Consider the following 18,440-nt stretch of genomic DNA (forward strand, 5'->3'; position numbering starts at 1 on the left):
ACAAAATATTTGCGTCAATGGATAACTAGCAGACGACATTTACAACCAACATCATCCTGCTCAAGGGGTGATTACGAGCTAAATTTGTGGCGAACGAACTCATTCTAAAAATTTGCTTGCTTCTGGTGTTTCTAATTTCTGAGGATAGTTTCTCCAGAATGGCGCTATTATCAATGGAACTATTGATGACGCCATGAAGAGATGTTAAGTCACTAGTTAGTCTACGTATATGTAAAGTTTGCATGTTGAGGAAATTAAGAATACTTGAGTATTCTCCCTTCTGATGTTGCTGTCCAACTAGTGGAAGAAGAGTAATCTTGACGACAAATATTATAACCACTCACTACTAATTCTTCACTAAAAAACGTCAGTCAACAGCTAAGTTACAAGAAAGAATTTTTATTTTGTTCGCAGTCCACTGACATTTTGATAGTAAATTGAAAATTTGCCACTATGATTCCTTTTAGGTGGATTATCAAAATTGGCATTTTGATCATCCCCAGCAATATTGTAAAATATAATTAGTTTATCATACATGTTGTCCTCTATATTTGCACGTTCAGAGTGGATAACTTAATTGCATTTTTCACATTTACTTATTAAGTTATTAACCACCGTTGGATGTTTATTCCAGTGGTATTATATCATACTTTCACCAAAGGAAGTCAGATAGCGATAACGGATGTGGTAAAAAGCGTTTAATAAAAATATTAACTGACTTTGAATTTGTGTTTTTGCTTCATACTTTCAATTTAATTTTTTCTTATACCGATACAGGTTTGGTTTTTCTATAGTTCAAAATAAATTATCCGACATAACTTACTGTAACGAAAGAATTCTTTCACTTCTATCCAGTTTAAAAAGAATTCGAAATGAAGATAATTATTTTTCATAGATATATTCTGATGTTAAAAAGATTGCTGATATAGCTCCTCCATCTGTGAAACGGCGTAAAACTGATTTAACGAATGACAATAACATTTCATTAACTAAAAAACGTCTCTTTTTTGAAATTTTGGATTTACTTATCAATCAAACAGAAATTCGATTTAGAGATATTTCATCGCTTGCTTTTTTAGAATTAGTTAACCACACCAAATTTACTGAATATAATACTAAATTTCCTGAACAGCAATTTAATTCTTTAATTAATAATTACAAAGAAATTTTCAACAACGACAAATTAAAAAGAGAACTGCAAAATTTTATACTCCGATAAATCAATTTTTGGAAATTCGTTAACAGTAAAAGACATGACAGAATTTATTTTTAAAAATGATATTATTAATGATGTTTCAGAATTATATAAACTTTTTTGTTTAATTTTGTCTCTCCCACCAACATCGGCATCGGTAGAGAGAAGTTTTTCGGCATTAAAACAAATTAAGTCATATACTAGAAATACCATGTCGCAACCGCGTTTAAACAGTTTATCGATTTTGGCAATTGAGCGAAGCTTAGTAAAAGAATTAATGAAAAACGAAACTTTTTATAACGAAATTATAGATGACTTTGCTGCAACAAAAGTGCGTAGAATCGATTTAATTTATAAAAATGAATAATTTTAAATGTGTCCCCACATCAGGTACCACAATTATCTACCCACGTGTAATGTGCTAATGTCCTATTAGCATTTATTCTTCTCTTTTGTTGTTGAAAACTTTATGATGAGTTTTTATTTAATTTTTTATTAATTTTAGTTATTTTAGATCATAGGTTGTTATTCACAGAGAATATAATTCATGAATCACATGTCCCCATTTCTTCCAATAGAATTTGTCCATGCCCTTAGTTACATGTCTATCACAGCGATAATAATTTTATTGCCTTATTGTGGTCTGTTGCTACCTAAATTTAAAAACTGTCAAATTGACAAATTTTAAAATTTCGTAAATTTTTTTGTCTTTTATGGCTTGCCAACGTTGGGGGCACGCTCAAAACGACGAAATCAATTCTATTATCAAAAAATGTGTTCATTTATTATATTCTCATGTTGAATATAACTCGTGATATGATTAATAATCGAAGATATGGCTCGTGAAACCGAAGCAGCACATTCAACTCGTGCTTCGCACTCGTTGAATCTGCAGCTCGGTTTCACTCGAAATATTATCGATAATAATCATATCACTTGTTATATTATAACTGAAAATATGTTATGTTTAATTATGTTGAATTAATTTTTATTTTGGGTTTTGTTTTTACTTTTGAGAATTTATATTAGTTTTGCTTCTATTCCCCTTTTATTTTTTAGAAATCTATTTTTTTTGTCCTTCCTACAAAATGTTTTTTGCAGAAACCTTTTTTTTTTTTATACATTTATCTTTCTTTATTATTTTACCATGTCCTTTTGTTTTCTTAATCCACGTGTCACCCAATATCCTATATCCTTTCCGTTCCTTTCCCGGCAAGAAAGCTCTAAACCTTCTCGTGGTTCTTGCTGAACGATTTCATTTTTTGTTTTTTTTTTATTGGTTGGATATATTTTCCTCTATTTGATATCTAAAAGTGAATATTTGTAATTGATAACATTGTGTTCTATTGGGATAGAAACAAAAAATAAATCGACTAATTAGAGTTATCCTCATGTTTGGCCGACCCACGTTTTTTTGGCACGAGCCGTCACTGTTCCATAGGTTGTGCTATGTCAGCAATCGGAGATTGCCAAAATGCGACGAAGAAAAGGAATTGTGTCGGCCACTATTTTTAATTAAAATAATACATATTGTTTTCTTTTGATTCTGAAAGAGGTGAAATAGTTTTTCCAATTGAAAAAAAAGTTCTCAAAAGATGACAATTTCTGAAAGAAGAAATATCTAAAACATCTGTTATCACTGAATCTTAAAAAGGACTAATTTTAAGTTGTAAATTTCTTTAATAAAACAGTTTAAATTTTCTTCAAATGATTTGCTTCAGTCAGATCTGTTGCTTCGTAGCGTGAAATAGGTTTAATAATTGTAGTTAAAATTGTAAAAGTACAAAGTGGAGAATAAATTAAAAACACTAAATACAGGTTTTATTATTAGGCTTAATAAACTATTTCATTGTTCACAGGTCCTTGTCAACGATGCCGAGTTTCAGCTTGAAGTAGCCTGCCTCCAATCTTACAATTTGAAGAAGAAGAAAAAAGATAGAGAGCCTTTCCCAACCGCATTTCTTGCAACAGCAGCAACTACAATAAAAGAGGGTCAGGGGGAGGATTCTTGTTCCGAGCTTTATTTATGAGTAATGATAATCGAGTGTCTTTGTATACTTTAAATTAGACACCCTAGATATAGTGCGAGTGTCCATAGTTTATACGACTACGATTAGGTGTGACAGAGGGCTGTTCTAACGCCAAGTTCTCAATGTCATATCTAAAAAGCTGATTTCTCACATTATGCCTAACTATTTGTAATAATTTTTACTGGATCGATGTAAAATTATCCCTGTATTTTCTGATCATTTAATAAACATTTTTTACAGTCTATGTGAATTTCATTTTTTAACGAAGGTTGGAAATGTAGGTGTGGTTGCATTATAAATTTAAAATGAAAAATTTAGGACAACGTGACATCATTAACCCCCCAAGCACTTTAGTAGGTATAGGTGGTGAAGTTTGTACAATAGCAGTACTAAGAAAGAACTCGATCGCTTGTGCTAATACCAAAAGATGTTGGAAAGTCTTTTTCATTCTGGAAGGAATGTCTGCTTGCACCTTTAGTTTTTTATATCCAGTCTTTTAGTTGCCGATTACTGTTTATTGAACTCGTTTTGCATATTCAGAGTGGATAATTTAGTTGCATTTTTTGCAAGAAACGTAATTTTCGGAATAACTGAGAAAACATCTGCATTTTTAACATTTGTTTACCATCATAGGAAGTTTATTACAATGTTGCTAAATCAGACTTTCCTTAAGCGTAGTCAGATAGCGATAACGGATGTGGTAAAGAGCGTGTGATAAAAGTAACAATCAGTTTCACGCGAAAGGAAAAATTAAAAACTGGACCAGGGTTATTTCGACTGAATTTTCCTCGTCTCTGAAGTACTGTCGAACAAAGACACTTGTTCGAAAAATATTGCAAAACGTAAAGGTTCTTACCACGGATTAAAAAAGCTAAAACTTGCAAAACCTGGAAATGAAATTAACTAACTATATTATTGAATGAAATGATTTTATTAGACTCTGATTCTCTCACCGACTCTGGGGAACCGCTTCCAGGCTTTTCTTATTTCGAACGCCGCCGTCACCGATGATGAATCACTGGTCATCGTAGAACAATATTATTGCTGCAATAAATTTAAATCAGTTTGTTATTTTGATTAAATACCTAAAGGATATAAAATTGTTTTTTTTTTAGTTTAAAACAAAATTAAAATCTATCAAAAATTAACGAGTTAAATTTCATTGAAAGTATTTGGCACCATTGGTAGATTCCTGGATGGAACATGCGTTAACAAACTAAAGTTAGTAGGTAAGTATTGGAGTCGGAAGTTGGTTTTTTGCGTCATGTGGCATTTTGTGGTCGGAATCATGGAGGAAGATTACTATATTATAATGTGGTCGGAATGTACAAGAGCAGAGGACGTACCGTTGTGAGCAAGTGTGTTATCGCTGTACTCCTGGTTATTAAATTATCGACTGGAAATTATTGGACCCACTGTGAGTAATAAGTTTTATGTAATAGCGATTAATATCCATACTAAAATTATCCGTCAGTTTCCTCAAACAAGGTAGATAAAGGATGTCTAATTAATAATCACAGTCATTGGGACTGTCCACTTGTGGAATTTCTTGTAAAGTGATACGAAATAAAAAAGAATGAGTGGTTATCGCTGAAAAGTTTTCCAGTGTTTCATATCCTAGTATGGTAGAGGAAGATGTGCTGTATTGCTTTCCAGGCGTTGATGTCGTCTCATCTAAATATAAGCAACAGTCTTTTTCATAGTCTTTAAAATCATTAACTTTTAATAATTTTTTAATTTAAATTTAAATAATAAAAAATTTCTTGTCATATACCTGGGTAGAATTTGATATGTTCTATTTTCCGACGTAATGTACGCAAAGATGGCAATAAATAATTTAATTTTAATAAAAATTCATAGCCTGAAGAACCACAAAAAAATTTAATGGACAGTCCTTTTTCTACAGTCTCGAGACTCCACCTCCTCAATTTTTTTTATTTAAGTGCATTTGTAATTACTTCTTTGTTCACTCGAGATTTACCTGCAATCACCAGTTTGTCATTAATTTTTAATTTCTTAAAATTCAAACTGTTAATTTTTTCTTTTCAACAACAAATTTCGTCTTCTTTCTGCTGCAACAAATTTTGATTGCACTTTCCTTAACCCTCGATTTGCGCAAATGATTCTTTTTCAGTGGCTATTAAATTTTGAATTTTATATTTTGTTCATTAATTGTTTGTTACGGATTAACAATTTTAAATGGTGCTTTATCTTTATAATCTTGAACATGAAAATATTTAGATAAAACGTTTTCTTCTAACTTTAACTCGTAGACGAAATCTCTTTGATTAAAGTGCACCTTAAAATATAATTTTAAAAATACAGAGGAAAGGATTTTACAAAACTAAAAAGTTTTTACTTCAAGAAATGTCATTTTGTGTCCATACTTTTAAAAACCACATATTCTGTCAAGGCACTCTTGTACCCCCTAGATAAATATTCTATTCTTTTTTTAGGTCAAGATCTAGCGTTTTCTTGACTGCACCTTTAAAAATGGAGAAAATCCAGGTGAGTGTTTCTCCACATATAATTTAGACAAAAAAAATAATTGGTCAAAAAATTTTTGAAAATTGTTTGAAACAGTTAGTTTGTAATCAAATTTAATTAGTTGGTTTCTAAATGTTCTAGAATCTCTAGAAATATCTAAATATATAACTGAAGATAGACAGAAGAGGGTTTCCCCATAATTAATAACTAAGCAATTATTTCGTTCCAGAGATTTAAAAAGAGGTCAGGCACAACCGATAAAGGCAAAGAATACGAAGACGTGGTTCTCGCCAATCTTGTACTAAATTTAGTAAGAGACCAAAAAGTAACCAACTTCCACATCTCATCAAATGATGCAGAGTTTGGTGCTTTTGACGATATTGTCATAAAACTTGAACCAGAGAAGGGACACGAACGACACGTCAAAGCAGTGCAGTTGAAGCACACCGATACGAAAACACTCTGCACAAAAAATTTAGGTTCAAAAAAAGGAGACTTTAGCATTAAACGATATTTTCAAAGTTTTCAAGAAATTGAGAAAGACGCAGATGAATTCATCTTATTTACCAACCGATCATTTAAATACAACGACAACGCAAAATTTGAACTGGAAGAAGAAGGATTTTTTGTTAAACCCGTTAAAGTAAAAGCGTCCGCGGAACTTTCAGAGAAATTAAATTGTGCTTATCAGTTTGAAGTAGTAGAAGAAAATTGGAATATAGAAATGCTGCTCAAAATTCAAGAATATCAACGGTTTTTTGCTAAATTCTATCTTTACGTTGATCAAGAAAATGTTGAAAAGATGAAAAAGACAGCAGCTGAAAAATTCACCAGAACATATTCTTCGAGTGTGGAAATCTTCGAGAGGTTCCTCAAAATAGTATCTGAATGGAACATGCAAGATGGAAATAAAGAAATGCTCAACAAAGTGTGGATGCAACGTGTACTTGCGCTGCAGCTGTTGTTTCCCAAAATTGAGCCTTTATCTTTTGGTACTGTTAATGACAATATGAAGGTATTTCGAAAGGCGATTTCTTCGTTCGCTATCACACTTTTTAAAAACAAATCATGCGAAATTGTTAAACAACTGTGGGGTGATGTCGCAAAGGAAGAAAATATTGACTTTAAAGAATTAAACATAGTCAGGAAGAGATATCTATCTAATATCCGACACATTACTGCTAGTAATATCGACAACATTGATCCAAATGCATTCACGCAATTGCTATGGTTGATGGATATGTGTCCATTAATATTAAGGGAATGTGAAAACGTGGAAAAAGCAATCCAGCTATGTCCCAACAAAAAGTTCATCTTGGTTGGCGAAGGTAAATTTGAGGAGTGGATGAAAAAATATTCAGTGTTCCAACAACTATCAAACTTGAATAAAGACTCCGAACTGCGCGAACAAATAATGCAGAATTTCACTATATCAGTCCAAGGAAAGGAAGCACTTGATCTTGTGACGGCTACTGGAAGTGATGAAAAATTTTTAGATAATCTTACAACTGACAATTTAGTGGAAATGCTAAACGGTCCATGTCGTATAGGCGGAGAAAAAGAAACACTACCTGAACCTTATATTGAACGCTATCTCTCGCGAAATGTTGTAAATATCACATATTTAGAAAAAGTCCACGAAAACACAGTTGTTGTTTTAAATTGTGCTAACAACTTTGATAAAGCAAAAGACATACTTGACAAATGTACATTAGTTGACATTGATAAGTTTTTGCAGACTGTTGAAAATCTAACAAATAGTGAGGATTCTATGTTGAAGTCTAATCCATATACGTACTCAGGTAACTTTAACGTTAATAAATCTATCTATGCTAACGCAGACTTCGTTGGTAACAGGAAAAAGAATCAATCTAGTGAGTTCAATGAAAGCAAACTTAATCCTGACAAATCAAAATTTACTAAAGCAATCTATGTAGGTAATCGGAATTATGATGATGTTGAACTTCAACAAATTTTCAACGAAAATAAGCAGTTTCATTATTTTCAACTTTTAAGTGATGGGAATTTAGAATGGATTAAAAGCAGAGGTGATGTTAGCGATCTAGAGGGTTATAAGCTGACTAATCAGTCTATGGAAGAAAACACGCTGTGGTCTTGTCGGTTAGATAATCACCTTAATCTAATAACTGGCGATCCGGGAATGGGTAAATCCGAGCTAATGAAAAGCTTCAAAAACAAATGTCCACCGAAATACTGGACAGTTATAATCAGTCCTAAAGACGTTAATTTATTTTTTCACAATACCAGTTATCCTAAAACCGCAAATTATACAGATTTATTTGAAAAATTTATAGCGAAAGAAAAATGTCGGTCGCTCAGTAAACTCGATCGCGATTTTTTCGAAATGTGCGTCAAAAAAAACGACGTTATTTACGTGTGGGATGCGCTCGACGAAATTTTAAGCAAACATTTTGATTTCGTTTTAAATATAATCCTCGACCTCTCAAAAAAATATTCCCGTCAGTGGGTTACTAGCAGACGGCATTTAAAAACACACCTAGAAAAAAAATTCAATTTGGCGTCACTTAGTATAAATCAGTTTAGCGAACAAGAGCAACAACAATACATTAGAAAACGTCTAAAATCTTTTATTTTTGAAGACGAAATTGACATGGCGCTCGAAAAAATCAAATCGTCTTTTGAGGTTGTTGAACACGTGGACATACTGGGTATCCCACTCCAAGTATTCATGCTCACCGAACTGTTCCGTGAAAATAGCGAAAAATATTTGAAACTAATGGACAACACATTCCTGTTGACCGATTTGTACGATTATTTTATTGACGAAAAATTTAATAACTTTTACAAAGACAAAATCGAATTTGATTTTCAAAATCCTCAAGTGGAAAGAATAGTTCGTGGAGAAAAACAAAGGGCTTTAGATTTATATGAAAATGTTGCCTTCAAAGTAATATTTCCAGAGGAAATTTTGCACCGACTGAATATTGACTACGAAAAATGCGTGGAACAAATTTTAGTAAGTTATGCTGGTCCGGGTCTTGTAAATGAATTCCAAAATAATGTCCCGCATTTTATTCACAATTCTTTCGCGGAGTATTTAGTCGCTATATATTTTTCAAAAAATATTAACAATGTTAAAGATTTAGTTGCGGACATACTCTTTGACGCAAAGTATAATAACGTCCGCTTCTTTTTTGACATGCTGTTGGCCAAAAATTCAGAAGCTCACATTGCCGTCTTGTACAAAGATTATATAACACTCAAATCGTACGACGACGAAATTTTAACACGCAAAGACGAATGTGGCAGAAGTGCTTTACATTTGATTTCGTCATGGGGGCAAAGACATCCACCTGTAAAAATAACCTGTGTAAATGGGGAATATATTGTCCACGAAGATGGCAATTTGGGTAATAAGCCAGAAAACAAAGAATATTTTGAAACCATAACGTATTTGCAACGGATGAACGATGCTGGCGAACGTGATATGTTACTACTAGGGACACCTTTGTCTTATGCTAGAAAAAGTGAGAGCTTAGGGGCGGAAATAAAATTACTTCAAACCAACAAAAATGAATTGCAAGAATCATGCGCTGACGTGGAAATAATAAACATTTTATATTATTCTGCTTTGCTTGGTTACGACGACGTGTGCAAACTATTCACAGTTGAAGAGTTAAATCATTTTTGGTGCGGAATGAAATTTGTTACTGCGCAGTATGCGGAAACACCCTTGTTATTGGCCTGTGAAATTGGAAATTTAAAAATCGTTCATTGTTTTATACAATCCGGGGTCGAAGTCAATCGCGCTAATAAAAACGGTGCGACACCACTTTACGTAGCTTGCTTCCACGGTCACGACAAAGTAGTCAAATACTTGGTGACAGTCGGCGCCGAAATCAATCGCACAGATAACAATGGTTTGACACCGCTTTATATAGCATCTGAAATGGGCTACGAAGAAGTTGTCAAATACTTGATGACAGTCGGTGCCGATATCAATCACGCGACTAACGAGGGTTGGACACCACTTCACGTAGCTTCCTTCGACGGTCACCAAAAGATTGTCAAATACTTGGTGACAGTCGGGGCTGATATCAATCGCGCTAATAATAGCGGTTTGACACCACTTTACGTAGCTTCCGAAAACGGTAACGAAAGGGTTGTGGAATACTTGGTGACAGTCGGTGCCGAAATCAATCGCGGTAACAATAACGGTTTGACACCACTTTACGTTGCTTCTGAGAACGGTCACCAAAAAGTTGTCGAAGACTTGGCGACAATTGGTGCCGAAATCAATCGCGCCACTAAAGACGGTTGGACACCACTCCATGTAGCTTCTGGAAACGGCCAAGAAAATGTTGTCAAATACCTGGTGACCATCGACGCCGAAATCAATCGTGGTAATAATGACGGTTTAACACCACTTCACGCAGCTTCCTTCCACGGCCACATAAAAGTTGTCGAATATTTAGTGACAGTCGGAGCTGAAATTAATCGTGCTAACGACTACGGTTTGACACCTCTTTACGTGGCTTCTGAAAACGGTCATGAAGAAATTGTCAAATATTTGGTGACAATCGGCGCTGACATCAATCGCGCGAATACTAATGGTTGGACACCACTTCACGTAGCTTGTTTCGACGGCCACGAAAAAGTTATCAAATACTTGACGACCGTCGGTGCCCAAGTCAATCGCCCTAATAATAAAGGTTTAACACCACTTTTTATAGCTTCCGAAAACGGCCACGATCAAGTTGTCGAATACTTAGCGACAGTCGGCGCCGACATCAATCGCGGCAGTAATAAAGGTTACACACCACTTTTCATAGCTTCACAAAACAGCCACGAAAGAGTCGTCGAGCACTTGGTGACAATCGGCGCCGAAATCAATCGTCCCACTAACAACGGTTTTACACCACTTTACATAGCTTGCGAAATGGGCCACGAAAAAATTGTCAAATACTTAGCGATAGTCGGCGCCGAAATCAATCACGCCACTAACGACGGTTGGACACCACTTCACGTAGCTTGCTTCGACGGCCACAGAAAAATTGTCAAACACTTGGCGGTAGCAGGCGCCGAAATCAATCGCGCTAATAATAACGGTTTGACACCACTTTATGTAGCTTCCGAAAACGGTCACGCAGAAGTTGTCGAATACTTGACGACAATCGGCGCCGAAATCAATCGCGCTCAGAATGACGGTTGGACACCACTCCATGTAGCTTCGCAAAACGGCCACGAATATGTCGTCAAATACTTGACAACGTTCGGTGCCGAAATTAATCGCTCTAGTAATGACGGGTGGACACCACTTCACGTGGCTTGCTTCGACGGCCACGGAAAGGTTGTTGAGTTTTTGGCGACAGTCGGGGCCGAAATCAATAGTGCGAATAGTGGGGGGTGGACACCACTTTGCGTAGCTTCCCAAAATGGACACAAATATGTTGTCGAATACTTGACTACAATGGGGGCCAAAATTAATCGTGGTAGTGTAGATTGTCGGAGCAAGCAGGAAAATATAGAATACTTGACAACAGCCGGTGCCCAAAGAGAACGTCCGTCTTATCAGATAAAATATAAAAAGAAGAAGATATTTTGTTGCAGTGTAATGTAGTTTCACATTGCATTAACAAATTACATTACAGTTTTAAGTACACTAACAGATTTTTGGTTCATGTTGACATTATCTGTACCATCTCTTGGTATTTGGATTTTATAGCTAAGCAGACTCTAATGAAATCCTAAACTTTGACTATTCCGTGAACTTTTCCAAAAATTAACATTATTATTAAATAGTGCTAAATTAAAATTATATGTATACAAAACTCACTTGACATGCACCTAGTAAAACTTTTATAATTATGACTTAAGTCATAAAAGTTTTACAAGTGAGTTTTGTATATGAAATTTTTGTAACTTTTGTAATTTCTTTAACTATAATTTTAACTTACTGACTGATTTGTGACTATAGAGAATGTAATGAAGTCGCACCTTTATAGCAAATAATATAATTAGTTGTTACATATAAAAAAAACAGAACTGTGATTTCTCTATTATTAAATAACCAGAACCCGATGCATGGTACCGTTTAGTATTGTCTAGAGATTTGCTGCATCGATTTATAAGAAACCTGAGAAAAAGAAAAAGATAACATAATATAATAATAAAATAAGGTATTTATTTAGCTAAAGCTACAATTTGTACATAGGAGCTTAATACTATTTAAGTAACTATACTATATATAAAATGAACACAAGAAGGCAATAATAAGGCATGAATGTATCCTAAATATAAAATAAAGAAACAAAATTATATTGTAAATTATTACTAAAAATATGAATTAATTTAAACAAAGTTAACAACTATTAATTTCTTCGAAAGATTTGTTGTATAGTAATTCCCTTACCTGACGCTTGAAATTTTTTAAAGTTGGTTGGCTTTTTATACTCTCTGGTAACGTGTTATATAGTCTGATGACCTTGCAAAACAATGAATTTATTGAAGACTGTTTGGTTTTTGACGTTAGATACAAATTTCCTTTTTGTCTCGTATTATAACTACGTTTTGCCTTCATATTTTGAATGCTTTTGTTCAAATACTCAGGTCCTATATTGTTAATTAATTTATGTACTAAAATTAAGGTCTGCAGCTTTATGATATCAGATACATCCAGCCACTCCAAGACTCTCCTCATATCAGATATTCTTGTATATCTACTGCACTGCAAGATAATTCGCATTCCTCTATTTTGCATTTTTTTGCAAGCTTCCCATGTCCGTTTGGCATAGGAGATACAAAATGGGCGGGCAATACATAAAATGTGGTGTGATGTCCTCTGTAATAGTCTCGACGGTGGTTGGTTAATAACACCACTACATATTTATTATTCATTTATTTACCCATATTACCACTACAAACCCAGACTTAACACTTCTTTGTTTTAGCTATCACTTACACTTTTATACACTATTGATGACCTAGTTCCTTGCAATGGACAAGCATTTGCTGACTAACGAATTCAAACTTACTCATTCCATTACACCTCCCCCGGTCGGGAGAAAAATTTTTTTTCCGTGTTCTCACGTCTCAAAAAAAAATTTTTCCTTACATTATTCATGATACTTCTTAACTCTATTCTTATGCACTTCTATTAACTTATTACCTATATTAATTACAATATTTGGTGCTTTGTCTACAACTACAGTATATGGTCCTTTATACACTGGTTCACTCTTATTTCCTACATTATTTCGTAACATAATTTTCGAACCAGTTGGATATCTTACAATTTTTGAAATTTGACTATCGTACAATTTTTTCCTTTTTACTTCCCGAGCGTAAGCAAAGGAAGTATTGTAATCGAGTCCGTCGGCCGACTCTCTACTTTTACGTTTTCTCGATCTTTCATGACTTTCATTTCCGTCTGTCTGTCCGTCTGTCCGTCTGTCCGTCTGTCCGTCCGTCTGTCCGTCCGTCTGTCCGTCTGTCCGTCTGTTGTCCCGGATTTTTATTAGGCAGATAATCTCCGAAAGTACTCGACCGATTGTTGTGAAATTTTGTACTTATATTAAGAATATCATGTAGATGGTAAAACGCTAACCAAAATTTGTCTAATCATCCCCACCACTAATGCGATGACGTCACTTCAAAATTGTACATAGTAAATGGGTTTTCAATTGTATAAAATAACATAGTCCTACACATGTAGTTTACAACTCTGAATCGACTTTTCACCCGAAACGTCCAGATTTTTGGAAAAAAAATCAAAATTATAAAACAACATTTTGAAATTTAATTTTTAATCTGCTAACCAGAATACTTTGAAATGTTGCAGATGTTTTAAGGCTATAAAGAGCATCATAAATCTTTAGTCAAAAAATATTTGCTTATCCCCTCCAAAAACTTGATGACGTCAGCTCAAAAGTTTGTGGAATAAATTATATCTAAAATGTACAAAATATGATGAGTCTGTACTTGTGATCTATCACTCCATTCATATTTTTTGGATTTGCATATACAGGGTGACTCAAAAAAATTAATGAATGCGTAAATATATTTTATTGATTTAATCAGGAACTACAAAACCGAATGCTCTGAAATCTTGCAGATGTTTTAAGGTCATAAAGAGCATAATAAATGTTTAGTCAAAATATATTTGCTTATCCCCTCCAAAAACTTGATGACGTCAGCTCGAAAGTTTGCCGAATAAATCATATCTAAAATGTACAAAATATGATGAGCCTGTACTTGTCATTTATCACTCCATTCATATTTTTTGGATTTGCATATACAGGGTGATTCAAGAAAATAAATGAAAGCGTAAATTTATTTTACTGATTTACTCAGGAACTACAAAACCGAATGCTTCGAAATCTTGCAGATGTTTTAAGGTTATAAAGAGCATAATAAATATTTAGTCAAAATATATTTGCTTATCCCCTCCAAAAACTTGATGACGTCAGCTCGAAAATTTGCCGAATAAATCATATCTAAAATGTACAAAATATGATCAGTCTGTACTTGTGATCTATCACTCCATTCATATTTTTTGGATTTGCATATACAGGGTGATTCAAGAAAATAAATGAAAGCGTAAATTTATTTTACTGATTTACTCAGGAACTACAAAACCGAATGCTTCGAAATATTGAAGATATTTTAAAATTATCATAAGCATGGTAAATTTTTGATCAAAACGTATTTGGTCGTCCCCCCTAAAAAATTTATGATGTCAACACAAAATTTTGCTGAAAAAATCCTATCTAAAATGTACAAAATATGGTGAGTCTCTTCTTGTGATTTATCATTCCATTCATATTTTTTGGATTTGCATATACAGGGTGACTCAAAAAACTTAATGAAAGCGTAAATTTATTTTACTGATTTACTCAGAAACTACAAAACCGAATGCTTTGAAATCTTGCAGATGTTTTAAGGTTATAAAGAGCATAATAAATGTTTAGTCAAAATATATTTGCATATCCCCTCCAAAAAATTGATGACGTCACCTCGAAAGTTTGCCGAATAAATCCTATCTAAACTGTAAAAATATGATGAGTCTGTACTTGTAATTTATCACTCCATTCATATTTTTTGGATTTGTATATACAGGGTGACTCAAAAAAATTAATTAATGCGTAAATATATTTTAATGATTTAATCAGGAACTACAAAACCGAATGCTCTGAAATCTTGCAGATGTTTTAAGGTCATAAAGAGCATAATAAATGTTTAGTCAAAATATATTTGCTTATCCCCTCCAAAAACTTGATGACGTCAGCTCGAAAGTTTGCCGAATAAATCATATCTAAAATGTACAAAATATTATGAGTCTGTACTTGTCATTTATCACTCCATTAATATTTTTTGGATTTGCATATACAGAGTGACTCAAAAAAATTAATGAATGCGTAAATATATTTTATTGATTTAATCAGGAACTACAAAACGGAATGCTCTGACATCTTGCAGATGTTTTAAGGTTATAAAGAGCATAATAAATGTTTAGTCAAAATATATTTGCTTATCCCCTCCAAAAACTTGATGACGTCAGCTCGAAAATTTGCCGAATAAATCATATCTAAAATGTACAAAATATGATCAGTCTGTACATGTGATCTATCACTCCATTCACATTTTTTGGATTTGCATATACAGGGTGATTCAAAAAAATAAATGAAAGCGTAAATTTATTTTACTGATTTACTCAGGAACTACAAAACCGAATGCTTCGAAATCTTGAAGATATTTTAAAATTATCATAAGCATGGTAAATTTTTGATCAAAATGTATTTGGTCGTCCCCCCTAAAAAATTTATGACGTCACCACAAAAATTTGCTGAATAAATCCTATCTAAAATGTACAAAATATGGTGAGTCTCTTCTTGTGATTTATCATTCCATTCAAATTTTTTCGATTTGCATATACAGGGTGACTCAAAAAAATTAATGAATGCGTAAATTTATTTTATTGATTTAATCAGGAACTACAAAAGCGAATGCTTTGAAATCTTGCAGATGTTTTAAGGTTATAAAGAGCATAATAAATTTTTAGTCAAAATATATTTGGTTATCTTCTACAAAAAACTGATGACGTCAGCTCAAAAGTTTGCCGAATAAATCGTATCTAAAATGTACAAAATATGATGAGTCTGTACCTGTGATTTATCATTCCATTCATATTTTTGGATTTGCATATGCAGGGTGACTCAAAAAAATTAACGAATGCGTGAATTTATTTTATCGATTTAATCAGGAATTACAAAACCGAATGCTTTGAAATCTTGGGAATATTTTAAAGTTATTATAAGCATGGTAAACTTTTGTTCAAAATGTATTTGTTCATCCCTCCTAAAAAATTGATGACGTCACCCTTAAATTTTGCTGAATAAATCCTATCTAAAATGCAAAAAATATGATGAGTTTGTACTTGTGATTTATCATTCCATTCATATTTTATAGATTTTCTTAAGAGGTGGTTCAAAAAAATTAATGAAGTTCATTTATTTTATTGATTAAATTAAAGGCAACACTTATTATTAGTATTACACCCCAACCAACCCAATTTGGTAGACACAAAATTTGTTAAAGGAAAAACTCGGTTGAAACATAAGGGTAGCACGCTTATTTACATCGACTTTAACATTACAGACCTGCATTTGTTTTATGCGCTCACTTGGTTCCGCGAATGTGGAATAGACATGTTTATAATCAACCAATTGTGAATTTCACCGTCAAGAATTAAAATAAAACCCAATGTTTTATATAATAAGCGGAAGTCGAAGCAATAAAACCGATGGTCGTTTTGTTTACAGTTTCTCTGTTTGACTCTCACGTATGCTGTTACGCTTGTCATCTTAAATTAAGAATGTTTATACATAAACGATTTTCAGTTGCCCCTCATATTACTAGACACCGGATTTCTGTCGGGCTACGTCACGATTATAGGGGGGGACGTGCTGGATCGCCGGGTTATAGATAATCACTGAATTTAATCGGTACTAATTCCATAAATATAATTAACGATTTATTAATCAAACGGTTAAGTAAATGAGAACGGGAATTAACAGCAGAGTGCAACGAAACAGCGTTATTCTAATCTCAAATAAACGAAGTGCAGTCCGCAACCGCAATGAATTCGCATCCCGTACGAGCCGTACCGAGTTTGGCCTTGCCTAGCCCGACAGAAATCCGCTCTCTAGATATTACACACCGGCGCCGTATACGTGAGTAAATTGTTTCGTTATTTTATTGATTATAAGAAATCAATATTCAAAACGACCCAATTCATTTTCCCGAAAATTTGGGAATACAATAATTTTATACTTAGTATTACACTACATCTATCCCAACTGATATACGTGTCCTTGCAAAAATGTTGATGACGTCATCACAATTTTTTTGAAATTCCCACTACAAAAATGTAATGAGAAAAAAAACACAATAGGCATGCAGTCGTCAAGTTTCCGACAGCGAGGGAAGTACTGTCTAAACTCTTTAGACCAATTTTTTTCTCTTTCTTCCGATTGGCAGGGTCGTCATGTGATGTCCTCTCTAATAGTCTCGACGGTGGTTGGTTAATAACACCACTACATATTTATTATCCATTTATTTACCCATATTACCACTACAAACCCAGACTTAACACTTCCTTGTTTTAGCTATCACTTACACTTTTATACACTATTGATGACCTAGTTCCTTGCAATGGACAAGCATTTGCTGACTAACGAATTCAAATTTACTCATTCCATTACAGTGGTAATGCAATTGTTTTGTAAACTAAACATCGACAGTTCATTCCTGATTCGTCTTAAAAAACCCATTTTTTTTGACAATTTTGTAATAACGTACCTGGCATGCTCTCTGAATTTCAACTCATCGTCCATTTGTATTCCTAAATATTTAATTAGCTTAACAAGATTTATATTTTGGTTTCCAATTTTTACATGTCGCGGATAATCTGTATAATTTTTGTTGCTTATGCTCATATATTTTGTTTTATCGATATTTAACTTGAGTCTATTATAATTCAACCAATCCGTTAACACTAACATTTCCTCATCTAATGAATCTAATATTTGATTTAAATATTCCCCTGACAGGAGAACTAAGATAGATATCATCTGCAAATAGATGGATCGTGCATTTGTCTACAGCGTTTATTATGTCATTAATCTATATGAATAATATTGGACCTAAAACGCTTCCTTGGGGAACCCCATATTTTACATCTACTGAATCAGAAAGAATATTATCACATTTTACTCTTTGTGTTCTGTTTATCAAATAATTTTCTATCCATTTTTCTGCATTTCCGTCTATTCCTAACTTTTTTAACTTTTGCAATAAAATTTTTCTGTCTATTTTTGTCGAAAGCTCTACTGAAATCTAAGAAAACTGCAACTGTGGTTCTGGTGTTTTCTTTTGTTCTTTCATATCTGCTATTACATTTTGTAGTGCTGTTTCGCAGTTGTGTTTTTTTCAAAAGCCAGGTTGATTTGCAACTAGGATTTTGTTGTACTCGATAAATTCTAGTAACTGATTGTACACTGCCATCTCAATTATTTTTTCAATTGTTGGTAACATATTTATAGGTCTAAACTCATTTTTATGTTTGATTGTTCCTTGTACTTTTCTTATGGGTACAATTGTTGATAATTTCGGTTTTTTTGCTATCACACATTCCAATAAAGAATTCGAAAACAATTTAAAGCAAACGAAAACTGAAAATATTTGGC

The 18,440-nt window shown here is 33.4% G+C and overlaps 1 protein-coding gene across 1 annotated transcript; it reads left to right on the forward strand.

Annotated features, from left to right (window-relative positions):
* The first annotated feature begins 4,537 nt into the window (after positions 1-4,537).
* Positions 4,538-11,932, forward strand: LOC135123429 (uncharacterized). Its single transcript, XM_064048067.1, has 3 exons — positions 4,538-4,642; positions 5,682-5,733; positions 5,942-11,932. Exons 2-3 carry the CDS (start codon positions 5,719-5,721, stop codon positions 11,312-11,314), a joined length of 5,388 nt encoding a protein of 1,795 aa, XP_063904137.1. The 5' UTR covers positions 4,538-4,642; positions 5,682-5,718; the 3' UTR covers positions 11,315-11,932.
* The last annotated feature ends 6,508 nt before the right edge of the window (positions 11,933-18,440 follow it).

Source organism: Zophobas morio, unplaced genomic scaffold (assembly GCF_036711695.1).
Source record: "Zophobas morio isolate AGI-343-1 ecotype UQ-CSIRO unplaced genomic scaffold, CSIRO_AGI_Zmor_V1 ptg000006l, whole genome shotgun sequence".
Lineage (NCBI taxonomy): Eukaryota > Metazoa > Arthropoda > Insecta > Coleoptera > Tenebrionidae > Zophobas > Zophobas morio.